This window comes from Pelophylax lessonae, assembly GCF_965119305.1.
Source record: "Pelophylax lessonae genome assembly, chromosome: 1".
NCBI classification, from domain to species: Eukaryota; Metazoa; Chordata; class Amphibia; order Anura; family Ranidae; genus Pelophylax; species Pelophylax lessonae.
The window spans coordinates 163,022,798-163,041,164 of NC_138768.1; the positions used below are offsets into that span (position 1 = coordinate 163,022,798).

Consider the following 18,367-nt stretch of genomic DNA (forward strand, 5'->3'; position numbering starts at 1 on the left):
GTGCATTCTTATTTGGTCTTTGTATATTTCTAACAGATCTTTGTAGCAGTCCAGCATGAAACAACTTCTGCACTTGGTCTGTACACAGGAAGCCCCTGCATTAAGAATTGCTTGCTGCTCTCTTGTTGTGCAGGGGGACTGGGCTTGTGAGGGCCTACTGGGTCCCTCCACAGCTCTGTTGTCTGCGCAGACTACGTGCAGCACAGTGATGATTTGACAAGGCATTTGGTGCAAACAAAATTAATTTATACACTTTGTGGCTATGGAGTTTAAAGTCTTTGTGCTTGGAATTAAGCTTTAAAGTTAGCAATGAAAGTAACAATGTATTTAGCACAAGCTTTAAAGTTTAAAAAAAAGCGGAACAGCAAGTTAGGTTTGCAGGGCAGAAAAAAAATTAAAAAAAAAAAGCCAGACACACTTAAGACACAGTTCAGTAGAAGAAACCTGCACATCACAGCATCATAATATTGTTGTCCTTTTTCAGCCAGTACCAATTCTTTCACTTACAAATCAGAAGAGGAATGTTCAAGAAGCAGGCAGTGCCGTATGCAGCAAACAAGCCAGTGCTTTTACTGCAATAAATCAGAGCTGAATCCATTGCAGTCATCCGTTTACTGCCTGCATGCAGTGCCACTTTTAAAAAAGGAAGATGCTGATCTGGAATTATCAGACCAAAGCCTACTGACCTAGCAGCAGCTCTGTTATGTTAAGAGAAAAGGTTGCAGGGAAGTACACTAAAGCTGAGAGAATTCTCAGAAGAGAAATAAAAATAAAAAATAAAAAAAAAAGGGACAAAAGAGGTCAAAAGTTCACCACAAAGTACCCGTGTCCCCAAATACCTGGGTAGGAGATGCAGATGCAGCACTTGACGGAGGAGGAGAATCTGACTGGTTGGAGCTGGCATTCTGAGACTGGTTAAGTTTTCTGCCAACAATGAAATCACATAATAGATTACAGTGCATAGGAAAACCTATAGTATTGCACTCTCACCACACTCTAATGGCAGAATAACTTATTTTTAAACTTTTGAAAAAGAAACCTATTCACATGCACAGGAAATGTTGACATTTTTTCAGAGCAGGAGTGTACAAACACCAGTAACTAGTACACTAAATTTTAGATAAGGTAGTACATACCTAGAAAGGACTCGGTCTAATAGTTGTTTATCTCCTTCCAAGTATCCAGGCCAATCCCTCTGTATTTCTTTGTAAACAAAATCCTTAAGCGTATATGAATTGTCCTTTGGGTTCAAATTGGCAACCTAATGGAGAGCAAGTAAAGGTAAATAGGATGGCTGTAACCAGTATTTCTCTATTAGTTTAGATTACAGACTTAAAAAAAAAAAAACAAACACGGGTTAAAAGAAATGAACAACATATACGGCATGTTCCAGATTTCTTCCATTATTCTAATAAAGCTTAATCTGAACAAAAGAAAAAAATTCTCTACATGACAATAGGGTTTAGGTATGGAGACATACTTGGCCAGTTCATCAACTTTACCCTCAGCTTCTTTAGCAAGGCAGTGGTTGTCTTGGAGGTGGGTTTGGGGGTCATTATGTTGGAATACTGCCCTGCGGCCCAGTCTTTGAAGGGAGGGGATCATGCTCTGCTTCAATATTTCACAGTACATGTTGGCATTTATGGTTCCCTCAATGAACTGTAGCTCCCCAGTGCTGGCAGCACTCATGCAGCCCCAGATCAGGAAACTCCCACCCACCATGCTTGGCTGTAGGCAAGACTCTTGTCCTTGTACTCCTCACCTGGTTGCCACCACACATGCTTGACAAACATCTGAACCAAATAAGTTTATCTTGGTCTCATCAGACCACAGGACATGGTTCCAGTATTCCATGTCCTTAGTCTGCTTGTCTTCAGTAAAACGGTTTACCGTTCCCCATTCACACCTGGGACCTTGTAATACTAACGAGTCACTTTACACCGGGGAGGGAAAATGGCTAATTGGGCCCAATTTGGACATTTTCACTTAGGGGTGTACTCACTTTTGTTGCCAGCGGTTTAGACATTAATGTGTTGAAGTATTTTGAGGGGGGCAGCAAATTTACACTGTTATACAAGCTGTACACTCACTACTTTACATTTTAGCAAAGTGTAATTTCTTCAGTGTTGTCACATGAAAAGATATATAAAAAAGATATATAATAAAATATTTACAAAAATGTTAGGGGTGTACTCACTTTTGTAAGATACACAAAAAAATAAATAAATATGTGCATATGAATCGTTAAGCAATAAAGCCCTATTAACTGATATATTGACTCAAAAATGTGCCAGAAGTATTCCAATAAGAACAAAAGAAAAAGTACATAAACGAGGAATGAAAAAAAGGGTAGCCTCCAGGGGTCCAAAGAAAACCTTCCACCTTAAAGCGGAGTTCCAGCCTAATCACACACTCACCTGTCCAACGATCCAGCGATGCGGCCCGCCCGAAGCCTCGCTCTTCTCCCTCTCTGCTCCACCGGCATCACTGGTGTGTGCACCGGGCTGTGACAGTTTGCGGCTTCACAGCCGGGTACGCACTGCGCGAGTTGCGCTACGCGTCGTGATTGGCCGGCAATCTTCTGGGACCTCTGACATGTCCCAGAAGATTGCAGGGAGGGGGAGAGGAGAACTTCCGCTCAGGGTGCCGCGGCTCCGAGCGGAAGTGGGAGCGGGTACCGGTCAAAACTTGGTACCCGCTCCCCCCCCCCCAAAAAAATTACATGCCAAATGTGGCATGTCAGGGGGTTAGAACTACCTAAAGCGCAAGTTCCACTTTTGGGTGGAACTCCGCTTTAAATCTTTTAACACACCGCCACTTGTGCTCTAATAGATAGAAACTCCCAGCCAATCATACACGACCATCCAACTGCTCGATAGGAAATTTTTGATACCTGTGGACCTATGTTTGCAAGAGGGAAGCGTCACACTGTGCATAAGAGGGCTGTATGGAAAGAGGGTGCTCATCACATCGAGCCACAGTGGAGGGTTTCATATTGTAGTAATTTATTAAAATGTAAAAGGATCCACAAAAAAAAAATCTGAGGACGTGCCCATTAATGCATTTATTAGGCTCTGACGTCACACCATTTCCGGGAATCGGAATTGGCTGCCAACTTAGTAGGTGGATTAAAATTTTTTTTTTTTTATATATGCGCTATGTAATCCTTTTGGATGTATACGATTTTAAAAGGCTCCTTTACATTTTAAAACATTTACTCCACTAAATGAGGCCCTCCGGTGTGGCTCTATGTGGTGGGCAGAATCTGGTAAATGCATCATTAGCCCCAAGTTAAGATTCAAGCTGGAAGGCTCTTTGGACACTGGAAAACACTTTATTCTGGGACTGACTCAATATATCATCACAGTTAATAGGACTTTATTGCTTTACATATAAATCATATGCACATTAGAATATATTATATATGTTTGTATAAAGGTGCTGCACATTGTTTAGGTTTAGTTTTGCATGTAACCCTATTGCTAGCTGCCTCCTCTATACCTCTAGTGCAGATTGTTACCATTTGTATTATCTTGCATCTCATGTTTTGATAAGGTCACCAGGTCCTAGAAAATACATGCAAGTCAAGAGCACAAAATAGTGACAGGTGCACTTGTTTTTCAGTATGGAGATTACATTAATATGGGACTGCTCGCAAGAGCAAATGTGGGGACATGCAGTTCAGTAGAGCTATATGCTGCCAATCCCAGAATAAATAGTGTATCCAGGATATGTAGCTCAGATCTAGAGAAAGCATTCGATGTGCCTAATAGAACAGATAAAAACACTTACATGGGATTTCCTCACAGCATTGTCAGGACAACCTATAAATATACACTACATTACTATACTTAGGTTGTCATTTAGAAATACTTTTGCATGCCCAGAGACCTACAGCTCCACAACTGGGCATGTCACTTCCCAGTATATATATTAGATTTCACTGCAACACAGCCTTCTATAGTCTTCAGCTGGTCCGAGTCCTTTAAAAAGGCTTGGCTAAATAAACCAAACCTCGGTGACATAGTATAGCAGAGCAGCAAAGCATAATTCATTTGATACATGACACACCAGAGTAATCGTTTACAGAGTATCTATGCCTGACTTGACTTCATACTTTCTAAAAGCCAATAAAAAAGGTAGTTTCTCAGTACTGTGCATGAGTGTATAGATCACTCTGCAAGAGTCTTATGCTGAGAAATATGTAACTAATTAGATATTCGGCTTCTTAGTCTGCCTAATCTGTCTGGAATAAAACTGTGGACCACATTCGGTTTCAATGAATCTAGCTTTTACAAGAAAACTTTTTTTGCACTGGGTGCGCAAGTCAACTAGCTAAACACAAACACATGACTGGACAGCATGGAGGCTAGAAAGTTCTGGAAATGTAGCAAAAAAAAAAAAAAAAAAAACTCCAAAAATGTAACGTAATCTGAGGATTAGGAAGTTTACAATGAATAATACTTAACTGGCAAGGCCCTCGGCTTCCTCTGGTATTTAATTGTTTTGTAACTGTACTGTCTGCCCTCATGTTATAAAGCGCTGCGCAAACTGTTGGTGCTATACAAATCCTGTATTGGTGCTAAATCCTGTGTAATATTAAAAACCTAAAAAAAACTTGCCTTTCTCCTTTAAAGCTCTCCACTGCCAGCCATGTGACCAATGCCCTTGTGTTAATCATGTGCCAAAATCAGTTCAGGTAGGTACAATGACAAGCTGGCTGGGCCTCAATGTCTAATGACAGACCCTTTGACCATCACTAAAGGTCTTAAACACTGCCTGTACTTTGGGAAGAATGGATTCTAAACAGAAAAAAAAAACAAAAAACTAAACATTCTCATCATGCACCCAAAATAATCAGTGAAAAATCTGGCTCAACACATTAAGATCAGGAAACTTTTACATGACTAGCAGCAGTACAAAACTTCTGTAGTCACACTAAGTCAACAATAAGGGCCCCTACACAGCTGAGCATAGTGAGAACTGACGTTCCAGTGCGTTTTTCTTTTTCCTGAGGGTTTCTGCTAGCCATGGATAGGGCAGCCCATTCACTTGAATGGACTGCCCTATGACACGAATGGGCTGCCCTATGCGTGTCAAACACCCTAAAGAAGCTCCAGAAACTTTTTGGAGTATAGAGTGCTGTTTGTAGAACAGCAAAATGCATGTCTGCTACCTACACTTGGGGTGCCATTAACAATTAATGGCACCACAAGAGACGTGGGTGCTGTTGTACATTCCAGAAACACCAGATGTGAATGGAGCCTCACAGAAGCAGCACCATTTAGCCAGGTCAACAACTACTGTTCCTGCAAAATCAAAGAGGCCACAGGTTATCAGCATAACCACATAATCTAAAAAATATATTTTTTTTGTACTCTAGGCAACATTCCTCTAAATAACAGCTTTCAACTACACTGGCCTTAAAAATGTGATAAACAAGGTTGAAACCCGTGACTTTTTTTGTACCCGCTTTGCATCATTTTTCAAGGAGGATTACAATAAAAAGGATTCTATATTTTTCCTTTTATATTCCGCGACTGTGCAGCACATGGATCACATACCCCAGGTGAAAGCATATAGAGGGAGAGCGGGTTTGGAGATTTAAAATGAAAGGGGCCAGAGAAATCTGCTCAGCGTACAAAATGTGCAAGTTTGTCAAAATTGTCTTTTCAGCAAATGCCATGGTGGCACATTGAGAGTTGGATGACAGCAATGGAGTCAGACAGTAAACAGCCTAGCATTGGAATCCAGAGTCCTCCTCGGGCACAAAAACAAATCTGAGGGCTAGCAATAGTACTTGCAAGCATCACAAGGTGCCTGCACTTTAAGTTTTTTTTTTTTTTTTAAACCCCTTGATGGATATTGGAAGCCTACTTTAAGGGCACACATACCCATGCCATTTTAGGTAGTGCAACCAAAATATCAAAATCAGAAATCGATTATTTTGTTTGTATTGCACTGGCATGAGACTAATATACAGGAGCCCCTGTGAGCAGGTCGAAAAACATGTCAGGGGGACATGGCTGGAGTGGCGTTGGCTAAGGCCACGTTCCCCTTCCATACTAATGTATTGGGCTGATGAGTGGCGCCTTTTCTTCTTTGAGCATTCTCCTCTGAATGGTGCTCTGACGTCACCTCCTTTCACTGCAACTGGTGGAGAGATCGCTGTCTCAGATTAGAGTGGCACTGCAAATCTCATTTGGATTAATCGTTGTCTCAGCTTAGAGTGGCACTGCAAGTCTCATTTGAATTAATCTATTCGGTAGCCTTAAAATAGGTTAAGGAGGATAAAATTGCCTAACTTCTCAAAACATGAGACTGTTAGGCAATTTCTTCCTTTTTTTTTTTTATAAAGCAAATCCTCGCTAGGCTAAACTCACAAGACTTAACATTTCCCTCAAAGGAGCATTAACTTTGTAGTTTAAAATCTCATTTGATTAAAAATCTCAGGTGTATCCTTTCATTAGGTGGAGGCCCAAGTTAGTCTGGAAAGCCAGTGGTTAAATCTGCCCAGAAGTCCTGTAGGCTGAAGCCTGAATTTCAGTGCACTTCTAAAATACACGGTGTATACTTTTGAAGTTCACAGCAGTTCAAGAGTATTCTAAAATTTGATCCCGCATTTAGAAACACAGGGTTACAGATGTTTGCATTTCTGGTTTCTAGTGAAAACCACACTCCTCTGCCCCTTTCCTAGTGTAATGGGTGTTGGGCTCAGTGACAGAGAAGAGTACAGGCTTGTACTGTTTCAAATGCTGAGGAGTACAAAGACCCAGTCTATGCCATTTAACCCTTTCTACTCAAAAGGTCCTTTAAATTTCTAAAGTACAAATAATTTGGCTTTGTATTTCTATAAGGGAAATAACCCTGAAAGCTACCAATATATGGTTTTAAAGGCAATTATTTAATTACAAAAAAAAAGAAAAAACAAGGGTGCTATTAGACCATCTGCCTGCCACAGCTGACATGAAGCTTGTTCACCAGTCAAGGTGTAGCAATGCCCAATATGGGTGTGCATGGATTTTGTAACAGAAATGATCAGCTTGCTGCAGCTAAAAATAGAGCACAGTGTACCAGTGGCGTATGATGAGCTAGCACTGTACTAAAGCAGAAGCCTTGCTTGCTGACATCTGAAATGTAAAGTAGCAAAGAAGAATTCTCCTTCCTCTGGTACTAAGAGGCAGCCAGATTGTTAACCCCTTGTCATAGGTTATGTCAAAAAAAAAGTCTCGAATGCAACAGCCCTTGGATATTACAGGGCCTAGGGTATTGATCACTACAGCAAATCTCATTTTTTGTGCTCCCCCCACCCCCCTGCTACAGTTACAAAGTTTTAAACCCTAGAAAACTGTATGCAAATCCTGTGACTTTCAGTAGTGGTATAATGCACTGGCTGTTTCCCAGATGGTGACCTCACCCTTAGCATAGCTAACTGCTTTCATGCTTCCACTGATAGCCTGCTACATTTCCAGATGAAGGGCAAGGTTTGCAACCCCCCCCCCCCCCCACCTTTTAGCATTGCATACATTAAGAAAATGTCCTTTTTCTAAAAAGCTCATACGTTACCATAAACGGCACTAAGAACTGGTACAGGTAAGCGTGGAGCTGCATGTGGATGATTTGCACTTCCTTGGCAGCTAGCCATGCTTTACTACCCCAGCCCATGTTTAGATTTGTCATTTAAGCTCCGCAAAGGTGGGTGTAGGCAGATGCCAATGTAGAAAAAATTCCTAGGCATTCACACCCTTTGTAAGCCACTGTCTGTTCCTACAATGGCTTGAATGGTGTTTACAAGACCTCTCCAATTATCTAAAAGAGACTTAAGCCTGCCAGTCATGTGACGAACCCATTTAAACTGGGAAGTGCCGAGAGGGTGGAGAGCACTGCAAAGTGGTCATCTGAAGGGGCCCAGATGACGCATATACTTCAGAGTCTAGACTTACATTCATATTATGCCATCAGCAGGGGGTCAAGCATATACTCTTATTAAGGAGGAGCTATATGGCAGATGCACTTTTTTCTGCTGCCTGAATACAGACTTTTGAAGTTAATTGGAATTACAATACATCAATTTTTGGGAGCAGACTAAAGCGTTGCACTTGACTCCTTTACTGACTAAGCCCCAAAAGACAAAAATTACATGGTACTAAAACCCCACATTTCCCTTCATTTACATAAACTGGTTGAAAAGAGGAAAATAAAAATAAAACCCAGAAAGACTTTCCTTTTGGTTTTCTACCACCACAGCGTATGGGTTCCTATCAACTGCTACCTAAACTTCCTGGTGGGCAGTGTGCATTCATCAAGTCATCTAAAATCCTGCTATTTTCCCCTCCTCAGGGACACATATCCCATAAGTTCACTGCCAGTGCAGCCACTGTTCTTGTGTGCCCTGTTTTTTTCTCCCGATAGGACACCTCTTCAGTATTACATGTCCCATAATGCCACTGCACATGCATGCCTGATTTATTCCTCCATGGCTGCTTTTCCCCACTCTTCGCAAGATTACATATCCCCAAATGCCACCACAGCCACTGTATATGCCCCATGTAGCGCTTCTTAGCTGCCTGTGCATGTCAGTGTAGACACCACCATGGCTTGGTGTGTCTGCTGAGACAGCACAAAATGTGGCTGCATAGGATCATGGAAGGCAACAAAGCCATCCTAAATCCAGGAACACTGAACCTGCCTAACCAAGAAGAAAAAAAAAAAAAAAATAAAGCAGATTTTGAAAAGATGCAGCAAATCAAAGGCCCCTTTTACACTTATACGACCTGAAAGTCCTGCGACTTGAAGCAATGCCTGTGTAATATTGGAGATCATTGGACTTGAAATCGCATTAAAGTCAGACCACAGTAGTGCAGGGACTACTTTGAAGTTACACAGATATGAATGTTACTCATTGGAAATCATGGGGTACAACTTGTCATTCGACTTTGCATTCCCAAGTCGCACAAGTGTGAAAGGGGCCTAAAGTAATGCGGTCAGATGCATTTCTTGGAAAGCATGTAATGTCTAATGGTTTTTAGCTTTAGATTTTGAAAAATGTTGCTGGCTCACTTTAAATCATTTCGGTATAAATTTCCAATTCTATGCTTAACTACAAGGCAAAGACAAAAAAATCAAATATGGAGGATTGATGCGGTGTTAAAGCATTTTAAATCTAAAAATCACCAATTGTGCAGAGGTCTTGTAGCACTGTATTATACCCAATAGGGGGGGTCTAATAGATCCGAGATCTCTCCATAAAGAGGACCTGTCACTGCCCATGCCATCACAAGGGACCTTGTTCATCTCTTGCGATAGCAATAAAGTAAAAAAACAAAAATCAGAGTTGGTGCGGACTGGAAGTGGCGGACAGGTTAGCTCTTAACGGTCTTGTGGTCCGCAGAGATATCAGTTTTTTTTCTGCACCAAGCTGGTGAAGACACTCAACAATGTAGCGAGCGCCTAAAACCACTTTACCTTTGTCCTGGAGTTTGCGTTAGAATTGCTGCCATACAAGTATATGACAATGCAAAAGCAGCTTGAAGCAGAGTAAATGGTCAAATGCACCTGCAAGAACTGGAACACTTGTCCTAAAAAGAAAACTTCCAGGCTGGTTTGGGAAACACCATCCTAAAGACCGAACTCCACCAGTATAGATTTTTATTGGGATAGTTTAGCAACAGTAAAACAGCTACATAGTACGACAGACAGCTAGTCTCACCTGTTGCAGGAGAACACCAAGGGAGTTCTTGTCTTTTTGATTTACGCCATCTCTATGTAAACGAGCAAGTATCTCTGGTTTTTTATACGGCTTCAGTGCCAGCAGATGAATCACCCTTTCCCTATATGGCCGTTGTGCAATACTGTTGCTGATACTTGACTTTCGTATGGTGCTTGCAGGGTTAATAGGCGTAGACCTTTTCCTTTCTGGTGCTGTATCTAGAACACCATTTGCTGGTTTACGAATGTGGACCCTCTTCCCTACAAAAGATTGTAAAAATACAAGTTAGGAAAAAATGCCCAAAACAAATCTAGAGAGAGTGGCACTTAAACAAATTGGGGAAAGGAAAGCTTTATTTCCTCCTAAGTCACTGAGCAGAGGAGTGCAGTACTAAGTTCTGGGGCCACAGCAACATTTCTATTCTTCGTTATTACATCCAATCTCCATGGAAGATGGTTTTTCCATATGTATATTGCTTCATTGAATTTGAAAACAAAATTTGGCTTTGTAGAAATGGTATTTCTTCTAGTAATTGGCAGACCTAACAAGCAGAAGTGCTAAAGGCAAGTCACAATAGATCCTGCTGAGGTTATAAAGTGTCATGGGCATATTTCCAGCGCCAAAGGAATGGTGCCAACCCAGATGCCAGACTGATACATTTGACTTGTACTCTTCTTTAGAGAAGCTCAGATGTTCTACTTCTAGATATCTCAGTGAAGCAAATATACTCAAACAGCAAGCATTCTATAAGCACATAGATTAGAAATATATAGTCATATGTAGGAATTAAAAAAAAAAAAAAAAAAAAAAAATTTGAATCCAAAATATATTTAAAGCAGAGGGCAAATTTAGTAAATTAGCAAGAGTAACTTTAGCTTGATGAGACTGCAAAGTCTCATACTTGTAGATTGTAACTCCTGGCCTACCCAATTTCCCACTGAACTCAATAGGCAGCTCTGGTGGACAAGGTAACTGAGCAGTCTGAATTGCAGAGCAAAGGATCAGTAAAAAAGCCGCAAGACGATATTCATACCTTCAGCTTTTATTTAATTCTGTATACATAAAACATGTTGTACTTTGGATGCACTTTTTTTGTAAGACTGACGTTTAAATATAGCCACGCTTGGAAATTACAGCAGATCACATCATAGTGAATGAATATCAAACTTAAAACACATAGTGACATATGCCAAACAAGAGCACTGCATCATCTAAATCACCTTCTAAGCCATGCAGATTGATTTCTAAACCAATTTAAATAGAATGCTTAGACGTACATCTGGAGTCTACAATTTGCACTTACCTACAAATGGACCACCAGGTTTTATGACCTTGGTGCTACGGCTCCGGGTTTCTTCTTCTGCCTGGGTCATGCGGTCTCTTGTAAGCTGGTAGGAGTCATTAGTGGCACATACTGTAATTTTATCCTGTATGAATCCCAGGCAATTCATTTTTGACACCCCCGAGCTTTAAAAGGAGGTGAAAAAAAAAAAATCCACAAGGTTAGAGGAGCTTTAGTTTAACAAAGAAAATTACAACTGGTAAAAGCCACCCTTCAGAATGCCCAAGTGCCTTCCAATACTGATCTCCCACTTGCAGGACAAGAACTGGTTTCAGAATTTAGCAGCTATGTGGCAAATCTGTATGGAAGGAATTATACCGGAAAAACATTTTTAAAAATGTTACTACCCTGTACAATGAAGTGTCATTATGCAAACATACAAGATAGAATTACAAAAAAGAATTCCAAAAAAAAAAAAAAAAAAAAAAAAAAAGACCAATGCTACCATTTTAAGAGAAGCCAAAAAAAAAGGTGGAGAGAGTCTTTTGCCCATAGGAATAATTATTCTTCTGCAAGCAATTAGAAGCTACAGTGAATATAAAAAGTCTACACACCCCTGGTAAAATGTCAGGTTTTTGTGATGTAAAAAATAAAATGACAAAAATCATTTCAGAACTTTCACCTTTAGGGCTGGTTCAAACTGTAGCGATGTCAGACATCGCATTTGATACGCACTGCACAGCTGTGCAAATCACATGCAATGTCTGTCTGATGCGAATTCAGCCAGATTGTATGGCTGAATTCGCATTGCATTCAGACCAAACTGGTGCAGGACCCTTTTTGGTCCGCACCAGGTGTTCACACCTATACGATCCGATTCCTGTCCGAATTTACCATTTTCACTGCAATATGTGAACTGATCTGGGGGTGTTAATTACTTTGTAGTGACACTCCTAGCGGTTTGCATATGGCAGTGTGAACTACCTGCGAGTCGGGTGCAATTCGGGAACCCGCAGTGGATTCACAGGGTTCCCGCATCGCACCAATGTGAACCGAGCCTTAATGTGACCTATAAACTGTACAACTCAGTTGTAAATATTATGGTTGTACAAGTGTGCACACCCTTAAATTATTACTTTGTTAAAGTAGCTTCTGATTTTATCACAGCACTCTTTTTGGGTATATGTCTCAGCATGGCACATCTTGACTTGGTAATAACTGCCGACTCTGAGAAAACACTCCACAAATTTGTTAGATTGCAAGGGCATCTCCTGTGCACAGCCCTCTTCAGATCACCAGATTTTACTCTTTCCTCTCCGAAAAGATTTGTTTGTTTTTCAACTGAGTTATACAGTTTGAGTGCCGCTTCACACTTCTGCGATGCGGGAACGCTGCGAATATGCAGCGTGTTCCCGCATCGCATCCGCACATCTGGCAGTCAACACTGCCATATGCGATACGCAGGGGGTGTCAAAAGTTGACACCCCCAGTTGCGATCGCATATCGCAGTGCGATCTGCAAGTACGCACAGAATCCGATCGCACAAATGTGAACCACTGTGCTATCCGATTCTACTCAAAATTCTGATTCTACTGCAGCTCAAAAAAAAGACTCATGTGCGTGTTTGGTGAGGATACAGTGCAAATTCAGCCATACAAAATGTATGGCTGAACTCGCATCCGCACATCAGATCGCATGCAATTAAGAGCAGTGCGCTCTGAATTACATGCGATCTCTCCGCAAACGCGGGTGTGAACCAGCACTATAGGTCACAAAGGTGGAAAGTTCTGAATTTTTTTTTACATCATAGAAGCCAGAAATTTTAACAGGGGTGTGTAGACTTTTTATATCTATTGTATTTTAATCTGGCTTTTTCTTTACTATAAAAAATATTCGTCAAGGCAAGGACCAATGCAAATATATTGCTTGGCCAGTCAATAGCCCAGGTAATGTATATTGGCGTCAACTATAACCCAAACTGTTTACATTCCCATTATGTCAATGAAGAGTTCAGAGGTGAAATGCAGCGGCCTGCTTACCTTGATACGGTTTGCTGGATACAGTCAAAGCTGCCTTGAGGGTTATCTTTTCCCACATTTGACAGATAGAAATTAAAGTTGTGCATTTCATTGAGGATATCGGATTTTGGAATCTTGATACACTGAAAGAGTGGAGACAGCAAGGTAATCATTTGTTCATCTCTTAAAGTATACCTGTCAGGAAAGAAGTTTGGAGGCTACCATTACTGGCCTTGTTCTCAAAATAGTAGCTGCCTAGCTTCAACACCGAGTGACAGATCCAGAACATGTATGCAACACACACACACGAGAGAATCAGAATTCCCTCATTTCTATACTTGTTCTGGTCCAATGATTCAAAGCAATAAAGCCAAAAACATCAGCATAATGGACAGGCAACCAGTAAATTAAGAAAGAGTAGTAGTAAAAATGGAGCCTACATTCGTTCCTTATGGCTGGTGTAAGCCCCATACAAAATATTAAACAGATAGTCATATCAGATACTTTGATATCTGTAACAATTAACCCATCTACATATCCCCAAAAATAAAAAAAAAATAAAATATAAAAAAACTACAAATCTAGCAGTTTGCTATAGCCATTTTTCAAAACCAAAATATAACCAGAATATTCTCATCTTTAAGTGTTACTAAACCCACACCAGAAAAAAAATCAGTCTGTACATGCAGTAAAGCTGGCTGGTTATACTCACTGAAGAACCTAAGGGGTTAATCCTCTGCATTGGGTAAAAAGGCTGTTTGATCCTGTATGCACAGATTTCCCCTTCTTCCACAGCCTCAATCCATCTTTTGATAGAACACAGCCTTGGGGGCGCTCTGCACATGCTCAGTTTGGTGTGTATTGCTAGGGAGGGTGCATAGGATGAGCATAGGGCCAATCCGTACTCTCCAGACAGAGGGTCAGGGGTCCTGCAACCTCTGAGGACAGAGGAGAAAACTCCTCTACAAGCTTTAACCAGTGCTGGGCCAGACACAAAAAGTCACAAAACTGCTATATACTGCTGACGTGAAAATGTATTTAGAAGTTTATATTTACTAAAATAACATTTCTATGTACTGTGGGAGGCCAGATAGAATGAATGCAGGGTCCTGGGTTTAGAAACGCTTTAAAGTATGATTAAAAGGCAAAAATGTTTTTGGTTTCGTTTTGGATAGAGTTGAGAGGGATTAGAACCCCTGTCAGGTTTCTATTGCTGCCTGTGCCCTTGTTTGAGACATTCACCCCGCTCGTTGCCCTGTTTACAGTTAGTAAAAGAAAATCCTAAGATTGTCCCCAGATCAGGAATAGTGGGGATATCTTCCAATGAAGACACTAGTTCTAGCAGTGATTTCCTTGCTATAGAGGGATTTTCTCACTTTGTTTTGGCTATGGGACAGTAAATGAAGGGAAATCTCAATGGCATACAGATTGCAAAAATAAACTTTACATGGTCATAACCCTCCCTTAGAGCCGGTTCACACTAATCCGACTCAAAGTCGCCCCGACTTTGGGCGACTTTGAAGTCACCCTGCTGCGCGACTTCATCGCGGCTTGCAAACGACTTCTCATATTAGAAGTCAATGCAAGTCGCTCCGACTTCGCCAAAAAATAGTGCAGGAACCTTTCTCTAAGTCGGAGAGACTTGAGTCGCTCTGATTAGAACGGTTCCATTGCACAGGATTGGGAGCTACTTGTCAGGTGACTAAGTCGCCTGACAAGTCGGAGTAGTGTGAACCGGCTCCAACTCTATCCAAAACAGGGGGGGGGGGTGAGAAGGAAAGGGATCTACCTTTAGTTCAAGTTGTAGAGATGTTTTTCAGTCTTTGACCTTAGTCTATTCTTCGACTGGTGGCCTGTTTCTATGAGCAATTTGTAAGGCCATAGTGAATTCTACCCAACTGTAAATTAGCTCTTACTTTCAATTCCACATTATTGGTTATTAGACTTAAATCTGGTGCTACTAAAAGCTTTCAAACTGAATTCACACCATGTCCATTTCATTTAGCTCGCACTGATGGGCGTTAGTGGAGATGCACATATAGGTTCATTCACAAAAAGGAGCTAAAATCATTTTTCCCCCTTTATTAACATGTGTAACAGCATTCTGTAATAGGTTCTCTTCCTAAACAGGTTCCCATCAAATTAGTAGATATATCCCCACCTTGTCTGTCTTAGCATGGTGCCATTAAAGTAGATGTAAATCCTCACATATACCCAGTGAAGTGAACAGCATCAGATGATACACAGGGGAGACAAATCTCCCTACATAAAAGTTTCACATGTGTATCTACTGTCTTCAGCTTTCTATATTCTTTAGAATGTGCACATTGGGCTAGAATTTTTTCTTCCCGTTTCAGCAATGGGAGGGAAGTCTGGGCATACACTGTGTGAGTTGATTGGAAAAGGAACACACCTCCCCCCTCCACATAGGCAGAGGAATGAACATGCAGAGCTGTGAATAGACAAGCTCTCTGCTGATCTCCAAGTCCCTCCCCTGACTAAAAAATTTCAGCTGCTTTTTTTATCTCCGGTTTCAGAGAACTTGTCAAAAGTTAATCATGCTGATAACAGAGGAACAGAGCAGCAGAAAGACACGGGACTTAGGGCTTCGGAGAGAGATAGGTAAACACTACAGATATATGTGCCCAGATCAGATTTCATGAATGGGGTTTACATCCACTTTAACCACTTCCGGACCGCCTGTTGCGTATTTACGTCACTGCTTTGACGTTAAATACCAGGGTTATGGGCAGCAGATAGTAACCATAACCCTGGTATTTCTCTTCGCGGCCGGTGGACCTCCACATAAAAGTGAGCCCAGTGACTCATTCGCTGCGAGTCACTTTTATGGGTGGCAGGCAAAGCTATCCGGTCCTTCCAGGTCCCAGGCATGGGTATGCATGGTAGGAAGGCCATATTGTGCATCAATTCTGGAAGTATTTAATATCTCTAGGCTGTTCGCGACCACTATCTCCCCTGATAAATTAAATAGCCCTTAATACCTGATCAGAAATCACCTCCAAAACAATTCAAAACCACTATTACAGGTATCCACCGTGGCTAAACAAACCATGACTGAAGCCTGGAACTCCCCTTCCCTCAGTATAGTGGAGACTAAAAATAGAATGGCCCCATCAGGTGGTGGCTCTCCACCTTAGCACTGAATGTATGTTTCCAAGCTGACCTCAGGGCCGGTCCTTTTATACTTTGTCAAAATACCCAATATAACAATTGATAGATCAATGTAGTGGAGACCTTATATTGTGCAATTTAAGATAGCCACCTTAATATATAGCTCTACCAAATGAAGCATACCTAAATGCTTTATTTATAGGCCTTAAATGTATTCTAATCTTCATTTACAGGAGTAGTAGTCCTTTTCTGTATCTGGGGCAGTTTTATGACCCCACAGCACCATTTCTTTTTATTTTACTAAAGAAAATGCCTTGGTATCTAGGGGGGGGGGGGCAATACAATGACATAACAGAATTGTTTTCACCAGCATCCATCATACAGGAAGGTGCTCTTTCCAGCTACAGTGCAGCACTATCCCTCTACTGGGTTTCCGTTCCACAGCACAGTTCCCCAGGCACATGCACAAAGAACTGACTCTTAAACACAGATTAAGATCCCTTCATATGTATACTGTCTGAAGAACAGCACTTCCCTTACATTCTCCAGAGAGAATGGGGGATTTACATGCTTCCAGAAGGGTTATGTCAGGCTATTTTTCTAAGCATATTCTAGAAATCTTAGGCAATAAAAAAGGCAAGTACTTTCTGATGGCACATAAACAGCCCTCAGGCTATAAGACCTCTGCAGTGCCAGAGGCATCATAAAATCTTTAAAACTTCATGTTCTTTAAAACCAGATGACAGTCTCTAATGCAATTAACCGGAACAGAGTAATACAAAAAAAAAAACAAGTCACTCAGGAGTTTATGGTAATGTGTGTATGCTTGGCTCTGTTCAAGACAGGCTTGCTGCCATTCCTAACCTGTACCTGGAAGTGTTCATCACTAGGTTTTGTAGGCATTTTTCTCAATATAAAATGTGCCCATAAAGTCGTTCTAAAGTCTCAAGGTTTTTGACCCTTAATGCAAAGGTAATTCTAGATAAACATGTATGCAGCTTCCACCTAAACCTTAAATGAGCCCCACCTCGATTCAGCCTCGGCTCTCCAGGGACTCTTCCACCTCATTGGCTGAGACAGCAGCAGGAGCCATTGGCTGCCAATCACAGCCAATGAGAGGAGAGAAGGGCGGGACAGGGCTGAGCCATGGCTGTGTGTGAATGGACAGAGCAGCAACTTGGGAGCGAGCTGCTCGGGTGCCCCCATAGCAAACTATTTGCTCTGGGGGCACTGGGCTGGAGGGAGGGGCCAGTAGTGCCAGCAAGAAGAGCAGAATCAGGGCTGCTCTGTGCAAAACCATTACAGTAAGTATAACCACTTTTTTTTTTTTTTTAGAACAAAAAGCCTTTATGATGACTTTAAAGTGGTTCTAAAAATACTTTTAACCCAAAACAGTTTATGCCTGCGTGCAATGGTAGTGCACACCAGCCAAGCCCTGAACCCCCTCTTCTGGGTCCCCCTGCTCCTCCTCTTGTGCCTGCCCTCATAGCAAGCCACAGGTAAGCAGGCCAGGCTGTTTGCTTCCATAAACACGCAGTGCAGTGTGGCTCAGCACACCCCCTGCAGCAACAGGAGTCAATGGCTCCTGCCTCTGTCCTGTGAATGCAGGTAAAGAGCTGGGGAGCAGCCTACTGCTATTGGGACATGTTTACCTTAAGGCAGGGAACACATTAAGGTTAAAAAAATAAAAAAAATTTGTGACTTCAGAATCCCCCCCCACTACTTTGTAACAGGTTGAAAACAAAAAGTAACCACTTTAAATTAACACAAAAACTGGCAAATGAGCTCCTTTGATAAATACTTTCAAAACCATCACAATAAAAAGGTTTTTCAGGGGGCTCCCCAGGTCCTCACAGCTTTAAAAAGTAGGATTAAATCCATACAACAAAAATGGAATATACTGAAGCTTACTAATTCTTACATGTGGTGGCTGCATTATTTCTCCCCCCCCCCCCCCTTAATTTCACCTGGTGATCTGGCAAAGTAACACATCCTGTGTTAGGCTCCATACACATCTAGCACTTTGAGGTTGTGGGTGGAATCGCTGTGATTCTGCTTGCAATTACAAATCGCTCTACACGTTTGTGCGCCATGCTGTTTTAGTAGCAACAAAAAACACTGCAGTTTTGCTGCAATTATAGCTTGGCAAACCGCACTGTGCGAAGCTGGTCACCAAAAGAAGCTCCTGTTCCTTTTTGGGCGACAAGAATCATCCGATGCAGTCTG

General features: G+C 41.5%; 1 protein-coding gene across 1 annotated transcript in view; it reads right to left on the reverse strand.

Moving 5' to 3' along the window:
* Positions 1–18,367, reverse strand: part of ELL2 (elongation factor for RNA polymerase II 2) — a 98,159-nt gene that overhangs the window by 22,155 nt on the left and 57,637 nt on the right. Inside the window, exons 3-7 of the mRNA XM_082265630.1 lie at positions 13,031–13,152; positions 11,013–11,176; positions 9,710–9,969; positions 1,137–1,261; positions 840–924 (exon numbers count right to left, since the gene is read on the reverse strand). Coding sequence (XP_082121756.1) covers positions 840–924; positions 1,137–1,261; positions 9,710–9,969; positions 11,013–11,176; positions 13,031–13,152 — 756 coding nt within the window. The remainder of the gene's footprint in view (positions 1–839; positions 925–1,136; positions 1,262–9,709; positions 9,970–11,012; positions 11,177–13,030; positions 13,153–18,367) is intronic.